The following is a 19,134-nucleotide window of genomic DNA, read 5'->3' as shown; positions in this document are numbered from 1 at the left end:
CTGTTCCAAAAGTTCGCTACGTACCGCTTTTCTTGTTTCTTTGTGAGCCACTGTCAACATTCTGGGAACTACCTGGCAAAACCTTTTTTAATGACAACACTTTCATTATTCTGCAAACACTTCCTTCCCCTATCCCAAAGTAGCATGACAATTCGTCCAGTGTGATGTGTCTGTCAGCAGTCACCAATTCGTTAACTCCCTGCACATTGTCTGGTGTGTGTGCAGTACGGCGCCTGCTGCTGCGAGGACAATCCTCAATATTGCTGTGCCCGCTTTCATCACATAACCTGCTAGCCCACCGACTGACTGTACTGCGATCGACAACAGCATCTCCATACACCTTTTTCAACCTCTTGTGGATGTTTCCCACTGTCTCGTTTTCACAGCACAGGAATTCTATGACAGCACATTGCTTCTGACGAACGTCAAGTGTAGCAGCCATCTTGAAGACATGCTGTGATGGCGCCACTCACGGGAACAAGTTGAACTAAGTTTGAAAACAAGTGGGAAGGATGTATCTACACACTGTAAAACTTTCACACATGCTGAATGAAAATTGTATTTTTACAAAAATAGTGTGCATTTCTTTTGGAGTGACCCTCGTAGTAATGGTGAGTTGACACTTAGGACTTTATATCATGTAAATTATTATTATGAAATGGCTTCACAAATTGCAAATAAGTTTTGAAATCAGCTGTACATTTTATTAGTGACAAATGAGAAATTTGTGATGGACCACAACACTACTCCGGATCTCTCGGTTATCGTGAGCAGTCTTCTTAACTATTTCAGCTACCTGTGCACGTCTCCCAAACCGACCCAAACTTCCATATGTGATGTCGTCCCCTATGGTCCCACTTTGTGATTTCCACACAGGGAGAGGTAAATTTTTATTATCATCATTTTAATCTGTCGAGGCATATACGTCATTGATTTTCACAATGTCTGTGTTTAAACTGTGTCTGTATGCAACAATACAGTGTCCTCCAGACATGCATGTTTGTGTGAAGGGTGTTGTAATGTAGCCTATAGACACTGCATAAACACAGTCATTGTGAAAATCAGTGGTGAATTTCTATTCATGTTAGGTATGTTAAAGCAGTGTACCAACTAGAGTAACTAACTACATGATCGGGTCCAGATGACTGCGCGATGCTGACCAGCCACTGTTCCATCACCTGCTATACGGCTTCATTTGATGCGGTATGGAGGGGAAGCACACTGCTCTCCCGGCCATTGTCAGCTTTCCAGACCACGCAGCCACTACTACTCATTCTAGCAGCTCCTCAGTAGACAAGAGGTGGCTGAGAAGACACCACTCCATCCCGCCAAGGAAAGAGTCCTGGCAATACTGGGAACTGAGCCTGTGTACCCAGCATGATAGGGACATGCTGACCATTTAGTTATGGAGGCAGACATACTAAGCATTGATGTAAGAATTAGTACACCTGGAAAGACTTTATTGGTGTGCGGCAATAAAGACATATGGTGACATGTACTGCTGGGAGTATGTTGGATTAATGGCTCACCAAATGCTATTTATAGATGAAATTTGGATGTGCAAGAATAATTTTAAAAATGTGATTTGCGACTGATGGCTTTATTCCTATCCTTCCTTACAATAATATACAATCTCTGTGGCTGGCCGGAGTGGCCAAGTGGTTCTACGCGCTTCGATCTGGAACCGCATGACCGTTACGGTCGCAGGTTCGAATCCTGCCTCGGGCATGGATGTGTGTATGTCCTTAGGTCAGTTAGGTTTAAGTAGTTCTAAGTTCTACGGGACTGATGACCTAGAAGTTAAGTCCTATAGTGCTCAGAGCCCACAATCGCTGTGCACAACGGTTCCATAAGGAGACAAAGTTGGTGAACATTTCGTCTGCAAAGATGGTGCATAGACTGTAGTCTGTCTGCCTCAGGGCTTGTAAAAACTGCAAACGGTGGGGATTTAGTAGTAAACATCTCCTTAAAAGTCTTCACACAGACGTCACTGGAACTTCTAATTCACGACTAACCTAATTTCATGGGGCTACGCATGAAAGGCTCTCTCACTCGTTCAACATGTTTCTCAGTCACTGTTTGGTTGTCTCGTACTCTTCCCTTTGCAAAGACGGTTGGTGTCTTCAAATTAATGATACCATCTCGTATCACCACTTGGAAGACTACATTGGAACTTATGTGGAATGCACGTTGTTCTGTAACAACAGATTCAGTCCTTGCAAACTGTAGAACACAAAAAGCTTTCCGTTCAACAGTCGCCATCTTTGCTACAACCGCTACGGAAGCTACAGGAAACAGTGCAGGCCCACAGTTACACAAACAAAACTGTTTGAGTTGCTCTTTCATTTGATGTGTTATTTATTACTGTAAGTTGGATATAATAATGCTAAAATGCCTTAAAACATCATTGTTAGTATTGAAACACCCGGTATTAGTCCCCCCTCCCCCCTCCCCCCCTCCCCCCCCCCCTCCCCATAAAAGGGCACTGGTCGTTTGAAGCGTTGTAGACTGCGTAGAACTGGTACCAAGCGGTCATGTGACTCTCCATCACTGATGTAAGGAATGACAGTGAAGTCCTGTTTATGGGCCAGCCTATTGAATGTAATCGGTGCAGTAAGATGGACTGACGTGGTGGCGTGACAGAATGGCAGCAAGGAGCTTCCGTCTTTGAACGTGTCCATGACTACACCATGAATGATGTTACCAGATTTGTTGATGCATGGTGTACAACTCGCAGTCATGCGGCAGAAGTACGATGGTCCTAAAATGATTCTAACCGACAGGGATCAGAGACAAGTGTCACCACTTGTCAGTGACAAATTGTTTCAAACTCGACAAGAATTGTTTCTGACTGCGAATGCAGGTTCGTTTCACCTAGTTCCTGGGCGAATGTTGGAAAGGGAACTGAATGCAATGGATATTTCGAGTCTCGTACCTCACAGCGACTCATTAACTTGCACGTCTTCAAATTGCCCAAACAACACCCACAATGGACAGAGCTGAGTGAAGGGATGTACGGTGGTCCAAAGATTCGTAATTCTGTCTATTTTCGAGTGATGCAAGGCGGCTAGTCACGATTGTGGTGATGGCACAATGAGGCATTTAACGTGCATTCTCTACAAAGTATAGTTCAGGCTGGAGGTGATACTGTTATTTTAAATTGAACCTTGGAAGTTAGCTGTTAATAGTTCCATTGTACTTCGACAGCATTGCCACAGACAAGTACATCTGCGAATATTACAGTTGGTAAATTTCATTTACTTTCGCGATATTTGTACACTGAAGCGCCAAAGAAACTGGTATTCAAATACTAAGATATGTAAACAGGCAGAATACGGCGCTGTGGTCTGCGACTCCTATATAAGACAACTAGTGTCTGGCACAGTTGTTAGATTAGATACTGCTGCTACAGTGGCAGGTTATCAAGATTTAAGTGAGTCTGAACGTGGTGTTATGGCCGGCGCACGAGTGATGGGACCCAGCATCACCCAGGCAGCGATGAAGTGGGCATTTTCCTATACCACCATTTCTCGAGTGTACCGTGAATATCAAGAATCTGGTAAAACAGCGTATCTCCGACATCACTGCTGTCGGAAAAAGATCCTGCAAGAAAGGGACCAACGACGATTGAAGAGAATTGTTCAACGTGGCAGACGTACAACACTTCCGCAAATTGTTGCAGATTTAATGCTGGGTCATCAAAAAGTGTCAGCCTGCAACCATTCAACCAAACGTCATCGATATGGGCTTTCAGAGCCGAAGGCACACTCGTGTACCCTTGATGACTGCACGACACAAAACTTTACGCCTCACCTAGCCCGTCAACACCGACATTGGACTGTTGATGACTGGAAACATGTTGCCTGGTCGGGCGAGTCTCGTTTCAAATTGTATCGAGCGGATCGACGTTTACGGATATGGAGACAACCTCATGAATCCATGCACCCTGCATGTCGATAGGGAACTGTTCAAACTAGTGGAGGCTCTGTAATGGTGCGGGGCGTGTGCAGGTGGAATGATATGGGACCCCTGATACGTCTAGATACGACTCTGTCAGGTGACACGTACGTAAGCATCCTGTCAGATCACCTGCAATCATTCATGTCCATTGTGCATTCCGACGGACCTGGGCAATTGCAGCAGGACAATGCGTCATCCCCCACGTCCAGAATTGCTACAGATTGGCTCCAGGAACACTCTTCTGAATTTACACACTTCCGCTGGCCACCAAACTCTCCAGACGTGAACACTATTGAGCATATCTGTGATGCCTTGCAAGGTGCTGTTCAGAAGAGATCTCCACCCCTTCGTACTCTTACGTATTGATGGATAGCCCTGCAGGATTCATGGTGTCAATTCACTCCAGCACTACTTCAGACATTAGTCGAGTCCATGCCACGTCTTGTTGCGATACTTCTGCGTACTCGCGGGCCCCTACAAGATATTAGGCAGGTGTACCAGTTTCTTTGCCCCTTCGATGTATATGGAGTTCATTGTACATGTACACTTACGTCTAGGTGGGCGAGACATACGTATTGTATCACTGATGAAACCTTTTGTCAGTTGTCGCTGTTTTTATGATGGTAAAATAAAGTCACGTAGTAATATGGTAGCTAGTTGACAGTTCACAAAGATGCTGTTTGGTTTGCAATGTGATTAACTGTTTATTTCTACTCTGTAGCTATAGCCAGCACTATTGCTTGGGTTAGAGATAATTTAGTTGTTTAAGAAAACTTTGGTTGTTTAGTTTTTACCCCTTGTCATGTATCAGAATGTCAATAAAATTTTCTAGGTAATATTTACGTCTGAAGTCGGTCCGTTCATGCGGATAATTTTGCATGTTCCAGTTCTGGAACATGTCAAAGGATAAAAAAATAAACAACCAAAGATTGCACAAACAACTGATTTACCTTTAACTCAAACAAAACCGCCGACTAGCTATAACCATTTTGTAAACATACAAGATCGTTCAGTACTGTCAACCAACTGTCAAATAACTACATGACTTTATTTTACCATTATAAAAACAGCGGCAATTTACATAAGGAATCATCAGTGATACGATATGTACGTGTTGTCCAGATAGACGTAGATATACGTGTAGAATTAATGCCATATACAAATATCGCAAAAGTAAATTAAATTTACCAGCTGTAATTTTCGTAGGCGTACTGCCGGAATAGCCTATTGTACGGAATATACGAGGGTTGGAACATAAATAGTGTCAACTATTTATTCACAACCGATACAAAAGAGTTACATGTTTCCACCTGTTACTCTTCGTCAAAGTAGTCACCAGTGTTGTGTAGAACCCGTTGCCAGCTATGTGGAAAGCGTAGTACACCGTTAGTAGAGCCTGTTCTGTTGATGGTGCGAATGGAGCGGTCTACTGCCTATCGAAGCTCTGGAACAGTTCTGAAGCGAATGCCACGAAGTGGTTCATTCATCTTCGGAATCAAATCAACGTCACAAGAACTTAAGTCCGGGGAGTATGGTGGATGGTACAGTACTTCCCAGTCCCATCGACCGAACAGAGCAGCCACAGCTTGCGCTGTTTGCGCCCGCACATTGTCGTGCAAAATGATAGGTAGGTTGCGCAGAAAGTGTCGCCGCTTCTTTCGCAAAGCTGGTTGCAGGTGATGCTTCAAAAACGAACAGTAATACTGTGCGTTGACGGTCTGCCGTTGAGTAACGTAATATGTTAGGACAACACCATCACAGTCGTACACGATAATCACCACAACTTTCACCATACTGGGGCTCTGGCGCGCTTTCAACTTTCGCAGCGACCCATAATGACGCCATTCGTTGGATTGGTGTTTCAGTTTTGGCTCGTACAATGTGGCCCATGTCTCAACCTAACCTAACCTAACCTATCTAGTGTTACTATACGGCGTAAGAATCTCCTTCGCGCTCATAGCGCTCCAATTGCGTCTGAGCAGCGTCGTATCGCATCCATTTCCGCATTTCCGTCAAGTCATGCGGAACCCATCGTGATGCAGTTTTTCGCATGCCCAGGCGTTCCTTCAGGATGCGAAGCACAGTCGTATGCGCTAATCCGCTTTCGTGGGCGAGCTCACGAATCATGCGGATAATTTTGCATGTTCCAGTTCTGGAACATGTCAAAGGATAAAAAGCCGGAGTGGCCGAGCGGTTCTAGGCGCTTCAGTCTGGAACCGCGCGACCGCTACGGTCGCAGGTTCGAATGCTGCCTCGGGCATGGGTGTGTGTGATGTCCTTAGGTTAGTTAGGTTTAAGTAGTTCTAAGTTCTAGGGGACTGATGACCTCAGATGTTGAGTCCCATAGTGTTCAGAGCCATTTGAACCATTTGAACGAATCGTATGGCGTCGATCACTGCCCACTAACGCTGCAGCAGCATGCACTTCTTCTTCAGAGACGCTAGGACGACCTGCCCGATGCGTTTCTGCCACAGTTCACCGACCTTCGTTGCTTTTACCCAAAGTGCCACTGTTCTGTACGGCAATGCCGATTCCCCGCACGTCTCTTGAAGACCTTGATGACACTGTCGTGCTGTACGACCTGTGGGACATTCAATCTTGATCCAACTCCGTTGTTCCTGTTTCGAAAACATTGTGACACCATTACGTTAGACCGCTCGCTCTCAAGTGACTGTGTTTCCCTCGGTTGTGCGCACGCCGGTGACGTGGGACGGGCGAGTCCATATGCTCGGAGGTAAGGTAGGTATGTCAACAACGTGTGCTATCAGTGACAAGCCGGCCGATGTGACCGAGTGGTTCTAAGCGCTTCAGTCGGGAACCGCGCTGCTGCTTCGGTCGCAGGTTCGAATCCTGCCTCGGGCACGGATGTGTGTGATGTCCTTAGGTTAGTTAGGTTTAAGTAGTTCTAAGTCTAGGGGACTGATGACCTCAGATGTTAAGTCCTGTAGTGCTCAGAGCCATTTGAACCATCAGCGACAATAGTAGATGCAATTGCATAGTGTCTCCACAGCAGTGTTGCCACCAACCTATGTAATAACTATTAGCAGCTAACTTGGGAGATTCGATTTAAAATGGCATCTTACGACATGTTTCATGCTGTAGGCCCAAGTATACAAAAAAATACTGATTACGTGTGTTTCAGGCGTGTTTTTCGCATCATGACTTGGGCCTATTCATTCAAGTTTCAGTGAACAGGACTCAGGATGTTTGATTCATCATTCTAGGTGAGCAGGTGCTGGCCTTTCTGTTACATCTTTATGGTGAGTATGCTGTGGACACTCCAGTCTTCCAAGATGACAATAGCCATATTCACGTGACTACATGCCTACGTTCCTGGTAGGATCATCATTCAGGCATGCTGTTGAATCTCATCTGACAGTCTAACCCATCCTCTCTTAATGCCAAACAAAAAGTCTGGGACTGTTTGGGCAGTGGGTGGATGGCAAATAGCATCCAAGCAGTTTGGTAGTTATGTTTGATCTAATCATCAACAAGTTCATTCAGATGATATTCCTGAAGAAACGTGACTACTCTCTTCCTTTGAGGCCATTGTCCAAGCGAGAAGTGGTGATATATGGTGTTAACATGTTGTCTTCGAAGGGTGACTAATTTATTATCTGCTATTGATACTTTCTTATAGAAAGTATCATCGTCAGCAAAAGATCTGAACGTTATGTTCTCTAGTCTTGATAAGCAGTTTACATGCTGTCCAGTAACGTTAATATGACCATCTGTCAAAAGGTTGAATAACCACACTTTGGAATGCAGACCACTGTGAGAGATGCAGGAAGAGTGTCAGTGAAGTTCTAGAAGGTACCGACAGAGATGTGGACCTGTGCCGACAGCCAACAGCGACAAGTTTCTCGACTGAGGGTTCACGGCGTGAACAGCCCTATCAAGATGGTCCTACAGATTCTCCATTGGGTTTAAATTCGGGGAGTTCCTTGGCTGGTGGGATACGGTAAACTCATCCTGGTGTTCTTCAAACCATGTAAGTACACTGAGAGTTGTGTGAACGTTGCTTTGTGCCGCTGGTAGATGCCATTGTGCCGAGGAAAAACAAACTACACTACTGGCCATTAAAATTGCTACACCAAGAAGAAATGCAGATGATAAACGGATATTCATTATACAAATATATTATACTAGAACTGACATGTGATTACATTTTCACGCAGTTTAGGTGCATAGATGCTGAGAAATCAGAACCCAGAACAACCACCTCTGGCCATAATAACGGCCTTGATACGCCTGGGCATTGAGTCAAACAGAGCTTGGATGGCATGTACAGGTACAGCTGCCCACGCAGCCTCAACACGATACCACAGTTCATCAAGAGTAGTGACTGGCGTATTGTGACGAGCCAGTTGCTCGGCCACCATTGACCAGACGTTTTCAATTGGTGAGAGATCTGGAGAATGTGCTGGCCAAGGCAGCAGTCGAACATTTTCTGTATCCAGAAAGACCCGTAAAGTCCTGCAACATGCGGTCGTGCATTATTCTGCTGAAATGTAGGGTTTCGCAGGGATCGAATGAAGGGTAGAGCCACGGGTCGTAACACATTTGAAATGTAACGTCCACTGTTCAAAGTGCCGTCAACCAATGGCATCCCATACCATCACGCCGAGTGATAAGCCAGTATGGCGATGACGAATACACGCTTCCAATGTGCGTTAACCGCGATGTCGCCAAATACGGATGCGACCATCATGATGCTGTAAACAGAACCTGGATTCATCCGAAAAAATGACGTTTTGCCATTCGTGCACCGAGGTTCGTCGTTGAGTACACCATCCCAGGCGCGCCTGTCTGTGATGCAGCGTCAATGGTAACCGCAGCCACGGTCTCCGAGCTGATAGTCCATGCTGCTGAAAACGTCGTAGAACTGTTCGTGCAGATGGTTGTTGTCTTGCAAACGTCTCCATTTGTTGACTCAGGGATCGAGACGTGGCTAAACGAGCCGTTACAGCCATGCGGATAAGATGCCTGTCATCTCGACTGCTAGTGATACGAGGCCGTTGGGATCCAGCACGGCGTTCCGTATTACCCTCCTGAACCCAGCGATTCCATATTCTGGTAACAGTCATTGGATCTCGACCAACGCGAGCAGCAATGTCACGATACGATAAACCGCAATCGCGATAGGCCACAATCCGACCTTTATCAAAGTCGGAAACGTGATAGTACGCATTTCTCCCCTTTACACGAGGCATCACAACGTTCCACCAGGCAACGCCGGTCAACTGCTGTTTGTGTATGAGAAATTGGTTGGAAACTTTCCTCATGTCAGTACGTTGTAGGTGTCGCCACCGGCGCCAACCTTGTGTGAATGCTCTGAAAAGCTAATCATTTGGGTATCACAGCATCTTCTTCCTGTCGGTTAAATTTCGCGTCTGTAGCACGTCATCTTCGTGGTGTAGCAATTTTAATTGCCAGAAGTGTACATTTAGGGACGGACGTGGATACATTCTTGTGTTGATCCATTGTGCTTCCAGAATGACGAGAACCCCAAGGGAATGCCACAACAGCATTTCCCAGACCATAACGCTCCATCTTACAGCCTGGATCCTTCCGACGATTGTTGCAAGGTGTTCGCTTTCAGATGTTTTAAGTCGACGGAGGATGAAACTTGATTCATCTGAAAAAGCCACCTGTCGCCATTCAGTAGACGTCCAGCTGCTGTAACGGCGTGCAAATTCCAGGCTTCGTCATCAATGAGCAGCAGTCAGGATGGGTGCATGAACCAGGCGGCTGCTGCAGCGGCCCACATGCAGCAACGTTTGCTGAACCGACATTGAGGATACACTGTTGGTAGCCCCTTGGTTCATCTGGGCGGTTAGCTTCTCAAACGTTGTACGTGTATTAACCCAAGCACATATCTGTAGCCATTGTTTACCCCATTTATCTGTGACCCTTGGTGCACCACAGTTGGCACGGCGCTGGTTTTGGATGCACGGTATACTTTAACCGTATCGGCACGCTAACACTCTTCTAGTCAGACGCACAATTTCGTACGTTTTTTGTATGACTGTAGTGTTGCTAAACTCGATACTGTAGTATAGTGTCAAGCAGCATTCGGAAATCTAGTTTACCCGAACTATTCGTTTCTATTTCATTCCTGGGTTTTGGAGATTACCCGTTCTTTGGAAGATGTACAACACAAAATATTCGAATATCTCACGTAGAATAGACAAATTAAGCACAAGTGGCGTGAATTGATGTTACTGGACGTCACATACCATATGATCGATCTTCTGAAGCCTTTAAATTCTCAATTTCTGCCTTACAGAAGTCTCGTAGAACTGGGAGGTAAAAATGAGGATGGAACATTAGAGTTCAACATCCCGTCGACGACGAGGGACGGAGCACAAGCTCGGATTAGGGAGGGATTGGGAAGGAAATCCGCTGTATCATTTTGAAAGAAACCATTCTGGATACGCCATAAGCCGTTTACGCAAACCACGGAAAACCTAAATTCGGATGGCCAGACAGGGAACTGAACCACCGTCTTCCCGAAAGCAGTATCTTACCACTGCATCACCTTACTGTCCACCCGCCGGAGGTTAGAGTTCTCCCCCGGGCATGGGTGTGTGTGTTATAAAACTTGAGTTAATGGGTCAACGACGAAATGAAATGGGTGTCTTGCAACGTCCGCCGCGAGCAGATACAACGAACAAAATGAGATTAAAAAAAAAAAAAAAAGTGGTCAGCGCGACAGACTGTCGCTCCTAAGGGCCCGGGTTCGATTCCCGGCTGGGTCGGAGATTTTCTCCGCTCAGGGACTACTGGGTGTTGTCCTAATCATCATCATTTCATCCCCATCGACGCGCAAGTAGCTGAAGTGGCGTCAAATCGAAAGACTTGCACCAGGAGAACGGTCTACCCGGCGGGAGGCTCTCGTCACATGACATTATTATTATACGACCTTACTCTGTTTAAAGAGATGGAAATATCAAGAAATTAGCTCAGATTGCCTGTCTTCATTCCTAAATGCCTTATAGCACGGTATATTTTAGACCATTCAATCGAGAAAGGAACACAGAATGGTAACATGTGATGCCTATTACTCAAATTTTTGTGGATAGCTGTTTCCACAGTTGCTTTTGATGACGTTGAACATTTATTCCAATATGAACACAGTTTTCAGAAATCAGTTACTGTTCAAAAACGGCGTTTAAGTTTCATAGAAAATGCAATAAGGGAACTGGAGGTATAAATTCGTTGCTCAGAATTAGTATGGCTTCTGTGCTTTAATTTGATCATTTACTCAGAGAGCTAAAGCCGCAAAATTATACTAAACGTAATTTTAAAAACAGGTCTACTTCAAAACTCGTTCAGCTTCACAGAAAAAGTTTTAACCGATGATATCATGTACGTTCCACATCAAAACGAAACAACAAACGAAACTAACGGTGGAATATTTCCCCAAAGCTCCATCAGGTTGTTCTAAGGCAAATGGAAAATTAGGCAGTGAAAGGCGCAGAGCGCTGATGAGGTAATGATATGAGCATAAAACAGAAAGGTCATTGTGTGGAACTCTGGACAAAGGCAGAAATTTACATCATCGTCCTGATGTATTACTATCGGACGTGTCGACAGAGCAGACACCACTGGTGGTACAGCGGCCATATAGAATACATTATTAAGAGAAGTCCTGACTTCATCCGACTACAGGCATTGAAATAAATCAGTTGTGAACGTTGGAAATTTGTGTCGGAGCGGGACTCGAACTGAAATGTTCCGCTTCTCTAGAAAAGTTGCCCTAACCGTCTCGGCCATCCGGACACACATCCCGTCCAACCTAAATTCTCAACCTGTCACGCGCAAGTAGCGCCTGCTCCAATAGCCCAGTGCTCGTAGGATTCGCTAAGTACTGCAGCGGTTCGTAAGATGTGGTGGTATCAGCACGGGAAGTTTTTAGATCCGTCCTCGCTTTTATATCGCTTTTATATATGTATAAAATGACTAGATACTTTCAGTGCGGATGTGGATCACCTAAAACTTGGACTGCAAATATTGCGGAAATGCAAACTGCGCTTGATGTGCGGTTTTCACAGAATGGATTGGTAGTCAGAGGCTTGTATTGTTAGCCAATCAACATGAACATGTCGACGTTTTCTGCATTGCTAAATCCCGTCGTCCACTTACGACCTACTGCTTGGACTGGCACATACTAACTGACTAGCAAATCGCAGCGCACTCAAGGAACATACAAGCACATTGTAAGCAAACATAACAACATCGTACCCCCTAACTACGAAAGTCGAACGGCACAAACAAATGTCTGTGAGGAAACTTTTCAAAATACAATATCTCGTAAACGACTCGCACTAGAATCCTGAAACAAACACCACTTACTTCTAATTCACGCTATTTTTAGTTTGTTAATGTCAATAGGCATTGTCCCATTAAAAAAGTGTATGTGTTCACAAAAAATATACATGCTGAGTATTATTACAATCTGTTGATTGGCTGACAATCCCTATCTGTGAAAACCGCAAATCGAGTGCAGTTTCCATTTCCGCAATATTGGCGGTGCAAGTTTTAGGTGATTCATCCTGTATGTGGATATCAGTGAGGACGGCTCTAGGTACTTTCACTGAGGATGCATCATGTCTGCTACGAGCAGTGGGGTTGATGGATGGGGGCGCTACCTGCACGTGACGGTTTGAGAATTTGGTTAGGACAGGAAGCATGTCGGTCTGGCCGAGACGATTTAGGCAATCGTTCTAGCGAAGCGCAATTTCCGAGTTCGAGTGCTGGTCCAGCACCAATTTTCAACGTTCACCACTGGTTTATTTCAATGCTTGTAAGAGGTTAATTCCTGATTTCTCTTAATAATGTGATATATTGCTGGTTCAGTAACCCATGTTGGTGGAGTGATCTTGTTGTTGACGCTGCGTCACTTAACCTTTCCTGCTAAAAAATGGCATCACCATTACCTGCATCTCCTTCGTAATGGAGTGCATATAAGACGATCATATCTTTCGTAAAGTACCCTTTGTGTAATATAATCTTAAGTGCGAAGTACTATAGATTTTACAGTAACTGGTACGCGTATTTAGACTGGCACAGATTCTTGACGTGGCTCAGGTTTCAAAGATAAGAATTTTTAAAGTTAAAAAAGTATTTCTGCTAGAATGAATATACATCTCGACGTAATGCTCACATCTCCATTTGGTGATAAGGGAATCGATGTCCATGAGGAGCATAAGCAGCTGATGAGGTTGACTGAAGCGTGGCTCGTCTCTGTAGAAGGTAATCATGATGGCGCCTTGCAGGGCTTTGTGGGAGAACCGCCTTTCTCCTCGTGCGACTAGGGCAGCGTGCATAGCAGGGTCGAAGATCGACTCGAACACATCTTTTCGCCTTTCGTAATCGAGGAGGCGCTGGTTCCGGATGACGTCAACTTCTTCTTCCTGCAATGGTTAAACATACATGCATTGTAAAAGTGACAATTTTGGAAAACGAAAGGGGGAAGATTAGAATTTAATTTCTCGTCGACTTCTTAGTAATTAGAGACGCTAGGAAACTATCTAGATGCTCACATGAAGTGATTTAAGAAAACATGATTTCTAATGTGAATGTAGGTTCTCCCGGCGTATGCTGTTAGTGAAAAGCCTCTCGGGTTTCCAGCCAAATGGCAGTGTTAAAACACCGTGACGTTTCGGCAAGTGTCTCACACTCATCATCTTCTGGCGAAGTGTCGATATATGAGGATGCTGCGATATTTATACTAGTGGGGTGGCAGATAGAGGGGGCACCCCATGTTCAGTGATGTGTTTTCGTCCATATCGCTGGGCGAGTTCATTCGTTTGTTCGGCAGGGGAGACCGATAAGTGTTTTCCACCTTTCGGCTGGTCAATCGAGGCGCACGCGATGCAGTCTTTCTCAAACGATTTTACAGAAACTATTCGGGAAACAATTTCATTTCTGCTTTATTTATAGCTTTATATGTTAGGTTGGTTGGTTTTGGGGAAGGAGACCAGACAGCGAGGTCATCGGTCTCATCGGATTAGGGAAGGACGGGGAAGGAAGTCGGCCGTGCCCTTTGAAAGGAACCATCCCGGCATTTGCCTGGAGCGATTTAGGGAAATCACGGAAAACCTAAATCAGGATGGCCGGACGCGGGATTGAACCGTCGTCCTCCCGAATGCGAGTACAGTGTCTAACCACTGCACCACCTCGCTCGGTTTTATATGTCAGGTTCATGATGATGATGATGTGCCGATCATTTCATTAATGGTCATAATTACTGTGATACTTACGTGGAAGTAAGAGACTGCGTGAAATTCGGAAAAGTTTGCACCGAAAAACAGAGGTCACTATGATTTTGCGTTTGGTGCACATTACATAGGATGTTGTTGAATATGAAATTTAGCTAACGTATTGAATTTTTCTTTAGACTAGGGAAGAGCTATCTATCTGTCACCAATCTCGAGAAAACTGATCTGACGTGCGACACGCATTTGTGATCGCGCCGCGCCAGCGGTAATACCAGAGCGAAATACCCACAACATTCCTCATATTTTATAATTGGTTTCAGATACACGAATGAGATTTTGGCAGATGTCCGCCCCTATAGCTGAGCGGTCAGCGTGACGGATTGCCGTCCTACGGGCCCGGGTTCGATTCCCTGCTGGATCGGGGATTTTCTCCGCTCAGGCACTGGGTGTTGTGCTGTCTTCATCATTATTTTATCCCCATCCCGCGCGCAGGTCGCCCAAGGTGGCGTCGAATGTAATAAGACCTGCACCAAGGCGGCCGGACCTGTTCAGCAAGGGGCCTCCCGGCCAATGACGCCAATTTCATTTTGGCAAATGATAGCATGCAAAGAGGAGGATATTTTACCATATCGTTATTATTTAAGACTTCATTATCTACCGTGTTATTCAGCTAACTACAGACTTTTTCGATCAAACAATGTAATTATTAAGGGCCACTGATAGCTGGTGAAACGAGAAGTGCTATGGGTTTTGGAACAACACAAGTGAAGACATTACCCGTTTTTTTTGTACCGAAGGTATGCTTTCTCATAAGCTACTGACCTTACTTTCCCTCAGTTCGTCACTTAATATACTTAATAGACGACTTTTTCAGAATTCTGTTGCAGTTGCGTTTGCACAACATGTTAGTGAGGTGAGACTATGTAAACACTGCTGTGTTTTTGCAAAACAAGCAAATTTTAATATGTCAACCAGAGAACTGTATATTTTACTCAAAATTCGCCACTCATGACGCTTCTCTGAAAGTTACAAATGGTTACCAAGCCAGGCGAATACAAATCGTTGCATTGTCGCCGGAATTCCTTTTAACGTGGCCAAACGGTTCTAGGCGTTTGTCCGGAACCGCGCTACTGCTACGGCCGCAGGTTCGAATCCTGCCTCGGGTATGGATGTGTGTCATGTCCTTTGGTTAGTTAGGGGACTGATGGCCTCAGATGTTAAGTCCCATAGTGATTAGAGCCATTTTTTCCCCTTTTAGGTACTAATCAATGCAGAGTTGACAGTAGATCTTTTTGAATGGTCACCATGCAAGTGTGGGCGTGGAGGAGCTTCACTTAATATTTACAAAAAATGTGGGTGCAGGCCTCAATTTAGAATGCCACTTCCCCTCCAGCGCTCAGCATTTCTCCTACAGCGCCTGCCCACCACGCTCTCCTCACATGTGCCCTGCCGTCTAAGCATCTACCGGCCACGGCATTCTGCATGGACTACAGTATTGGCTCGTGTAAATAAAACAACGTTCGTTGCTGTCGCATCATTTCAACTGCAAAGTATTGTTTAGAAATAAATAGACTATATTATATAAGTTACTTTGACAACTGACAGACTACAGTTTAAATAAGTTAAACTTAAATGCGTTGTCTAATAATACAGAAGTAATGTGATGTGCTATACCGTGATTCCGATAAATATGTAATAAGACAAATTTATACATAAATATACTGATCATCGACATAGAAGCCTAACATTGATATGATTTCGACAACTGAGTTACACAAATAACAAAAATTAGTGGAATAATATTAAATAGGCTACAAGATTTTAGCCTGCTGTACAAGGAACAAAGAGCATAATGTTTTTAACTCTTAAATACAGGAAATCCCTTACTACACTGGATGATTGCAACCTTTTCAGCCACAACCACCGGGATGGTGCTGAAATGCCTGTCATTGGTAAGGGTATGGATAACGGTACCCATACACAGCAAATGCCATGAAAACAGATCGAAACACTTTCGTTACCGGCAGTGAGAAGTATTTCACAGCAGGATGCTCCAGTCGTTCTTGTCAGCTTTTAGTTCAAATTCTTTAGGGTCATAACTACAAAAATACTAGAGGACCCTAAATTCAGCATTCTATGTCAAGTCAAAGCAGTCCCTTACTCAGGGAATGAGGGTAGGGGAGCAGATGCAGGAATCCTGCACCGCCGCTAACAACAAAATCCCAATGGAAGTTTGCCACCGTCCCCCTTCGATCTATTACGAAGTGCCAAGTGTGTATCTGTGTCATGTGGATGACAGTGATGAGTGCTTTTACTGCACAGGGTTGAATCTGTTGTAGGTAAAGGGAAGAAAGACGGTGAAACTCAGAGCTGGGTTATAACCTACTCCTCTCGAATAGCACCAAGGGCGCCTCCATGCTTGATGTCCAAAGCGGATGGTCGATCATCATCAACAATGTCATATGCCCTCACAGCAGAAGGGGTTTGAATTTAATCTAGGACATTGTCGTAAAGACGTGATCAAGAACTTTACGCTCCCACCTCTCCTCCCCTTGAGGGCTAAATATTGACACAGAAAGTGTTCCATATCAGGATACGAACCGGTTTACTTCCGATCCAACACTATTCTACAATAAGACACTAATAACCAGAATAGAGTAATGAACAACTCACATCTTAAAGTACGTGTGTACCCATAATTCCAATTCCAATGAAAGCAGGTGCTGGCAAGTGTGAAAATAACCGAACTATTAGATTAATAAGACTTGGTTGTAAAATACTATTACTAACACGAATTCTGTACAGAAGAATGGAAGAACTGGTAGAAGCCGACATCAGCGGAGATCAGTTTGCATTCCGGAGAAATGTGGTACAAGCGAGGCAGTACTGACCCTACGACTTATCTTAGAAGACAGGCTGTTGTTGTTGTTGTTGTTGTTTTTGTGGTCTTCAGTCCTCAGACTGGTTTGATGCTACTCCATCCTGTGCAAGCTTCTTCATCTCCCAGTACCTACTGCAACCTACATCCTTCTGAATCTGTTTAGTGTATTCATCTCTTGGTCTCTCTCTACAATTTTTACCCTCCACGCTGCCCTCCAATACTAAATTTGTGATCCCTTGATGCCTCAGAACATGTCCTACCAACCGATCCCTTCTTCTAGTCAAGTTGTGCCACAAACTCCTCTTCTTCCCAATTCTGTTCAATACCTCCTCATTAGTGATGTGATCTACCTATCTAATCTTCAGCATTCTTCTGTAGCACCACATTTCCAAAGATTCTATTCTCTTCTTGTCCAAACTATTTATCGTCTATGTTTCACTCCCATACATGGCTACACTCCATACAAATACTTTCAAAAACGACTTCCTGACACTTAAATCTATACTCGATGTTAACAAATTTCTCTTCTCCTTGTCTTTCCTTAGCTATAAGACAGGCTATGTTTATAGCGTTCAAACCTACTGTTATAGCATTTGTAGAATTAGAGAAAGCTTGTGACAATGTTGAAACTTTGAAGGTAGAAGAGGTAAAATACAGGCAGCGAAAGGTTATTTACAACTTATACAGAAACCAGATGGCAGCTACGAGTCGAAGGGCATGAAAGGGAAGCAGTGGTTGAAAAGAGAGTGAGAAAGGGTTCTAGGCTATCCCCGATGTTATTCAGTCTGTACATTGAACAAGTAGCAAAGGAAATCAAAGGAAAATTTGGAATGGAATTAAAGCTCAGGGAGAAGAAAGAAAGCCGGCCGGGTTCGCCGAGCGGTTCTAGGCGCTACAGTCTGGAACTGCGGGACCGCTACGGTCGCAGGTTCGAATCCTGCCTCGGGCATGGGTGTGTGTGATGTCCTTAGGTTAGTTAAGTTTAAGTAGTTCTAAGTTCTAGGGGACTGATAACCTCAAAAGTTAGGTCCCATAGTGCTCAGAGCCATTTAAACCATTTGAGAAGAAAGAAAAACCTAGAGGTTTGCCGATGACGTTGTAATTCTGTCAGAGACAGCAAAGGACTTAGAAGAGCAGTTGAACGAAATGGACAGTGTCTTGAAAGAAGGATATAAGATGAACATCAACAAAAGCAAAACAAGGATAATGGAACGTAGTCGAATTAAATGAGGTGATGCGAAGGAAATTAGATTACGAAACGAGACCTTAAAGTAGTAGACGGGTTTTGCTATTTGGACAGCAAAATAACTGATGAAGGTCGAAACAGAGAGGATATAAAATGTAGACGGGCAATGGCAAGAAAAGCGTTTCTGAAGAAGAGAAATTTGCTAACATCTAATACACACACATAAAAAAGTTTTGCATCGGCTCGTTTCCGAGAGTTCCGGAACCTTTACAGAAAACTGGAATAGAGATCAACATATACATCATTTTCGCCCTTTTTATTGCCCATAAAAACCACACATTGCATGTTGTATCACCATACAGTGAGACCTTCAGAGTTGTGGTCTAGATTGCTGAACACAATGGTACCTCTAAAATCCAGTAGCATGTCCGCTTGCATTGATGCATGCCTATATTCGCCGCGGCATACAATCCACAAGTTCATTAAGGCACTGGTGGTCCAGATTGTCCCATTCCTCAACGGCGATTCAGCGTAGATCCCTCAGAATGGTTGGTGGGTCACGTCGTCCATAAACAGCCGTTTCCAATCGATCCCAGGCATATTCGATAGGGTTCATGTCTGGAGAGCAAGCTGGCCACTCTAGCCGAGCGATGTCTTTATCCTGAAGGAAGTCATTCACAAGATGTACAGGATGGGGGCACGAATTGTCGTCCGTGAAGACGAATGCCTCGCCAGTATGCTGCCGATATGGATGCACTATCGGTCGGAGGATGGCATTCACGTATTGTATAGCGGTTATGGCACCTTTCATGACCACCAGCGGTGTACGTTGGCCCCACATAATGCCACCCCAAAATAACAGGGAACCTCCACCTAGCTGC

The 19,134-nt window shown here is 44.6% G+C and overlaps 1 protein-coding gene across 1 annotated transcript in view; it reads right to left on the bottom strand.

The window, feature by feature from the left end:
* Positions 1–19,134, bottom strand: part of LOC126198552 (tryptophan 2,3-dioxygenase) — a 448,771-nt gene that overhangs the window by 36,285 nt on the left and 393,352 nt on the right. Inside the window, exon 7 of the mRNA XM_049934975.1 lies at positions 13,130–13,379. Coding sequence (XP_049790932.1) covers positions 13,130–13,379 — 250 coding nt within the window. The remainder of the gene's footprint in view (positions 1–13,129; positions 13,380–19,134) is intronic.

The sequence above is a fragment of the Schistocerca nitens genome, chromosome 8, assembly GCF_023898315.1.
Source record: "Schistocerca nitens isolate TAMUIC-IGC-003100 chromosome 8, iqSchNite1.1, whole genome shotgun sequence".
Classification (NCBI taxonomy): Eukaryota; Metazoa; Arthropoda; class Insecta; order Orthoptera; family Acrididae; genus Schistocerca; species Schistocerca nitens.
The sequence above is the reverse complement of the archived record's forward strand: the minus strand, read 5'-3'. Positions and strand labels throughout refer to the sequence as shown.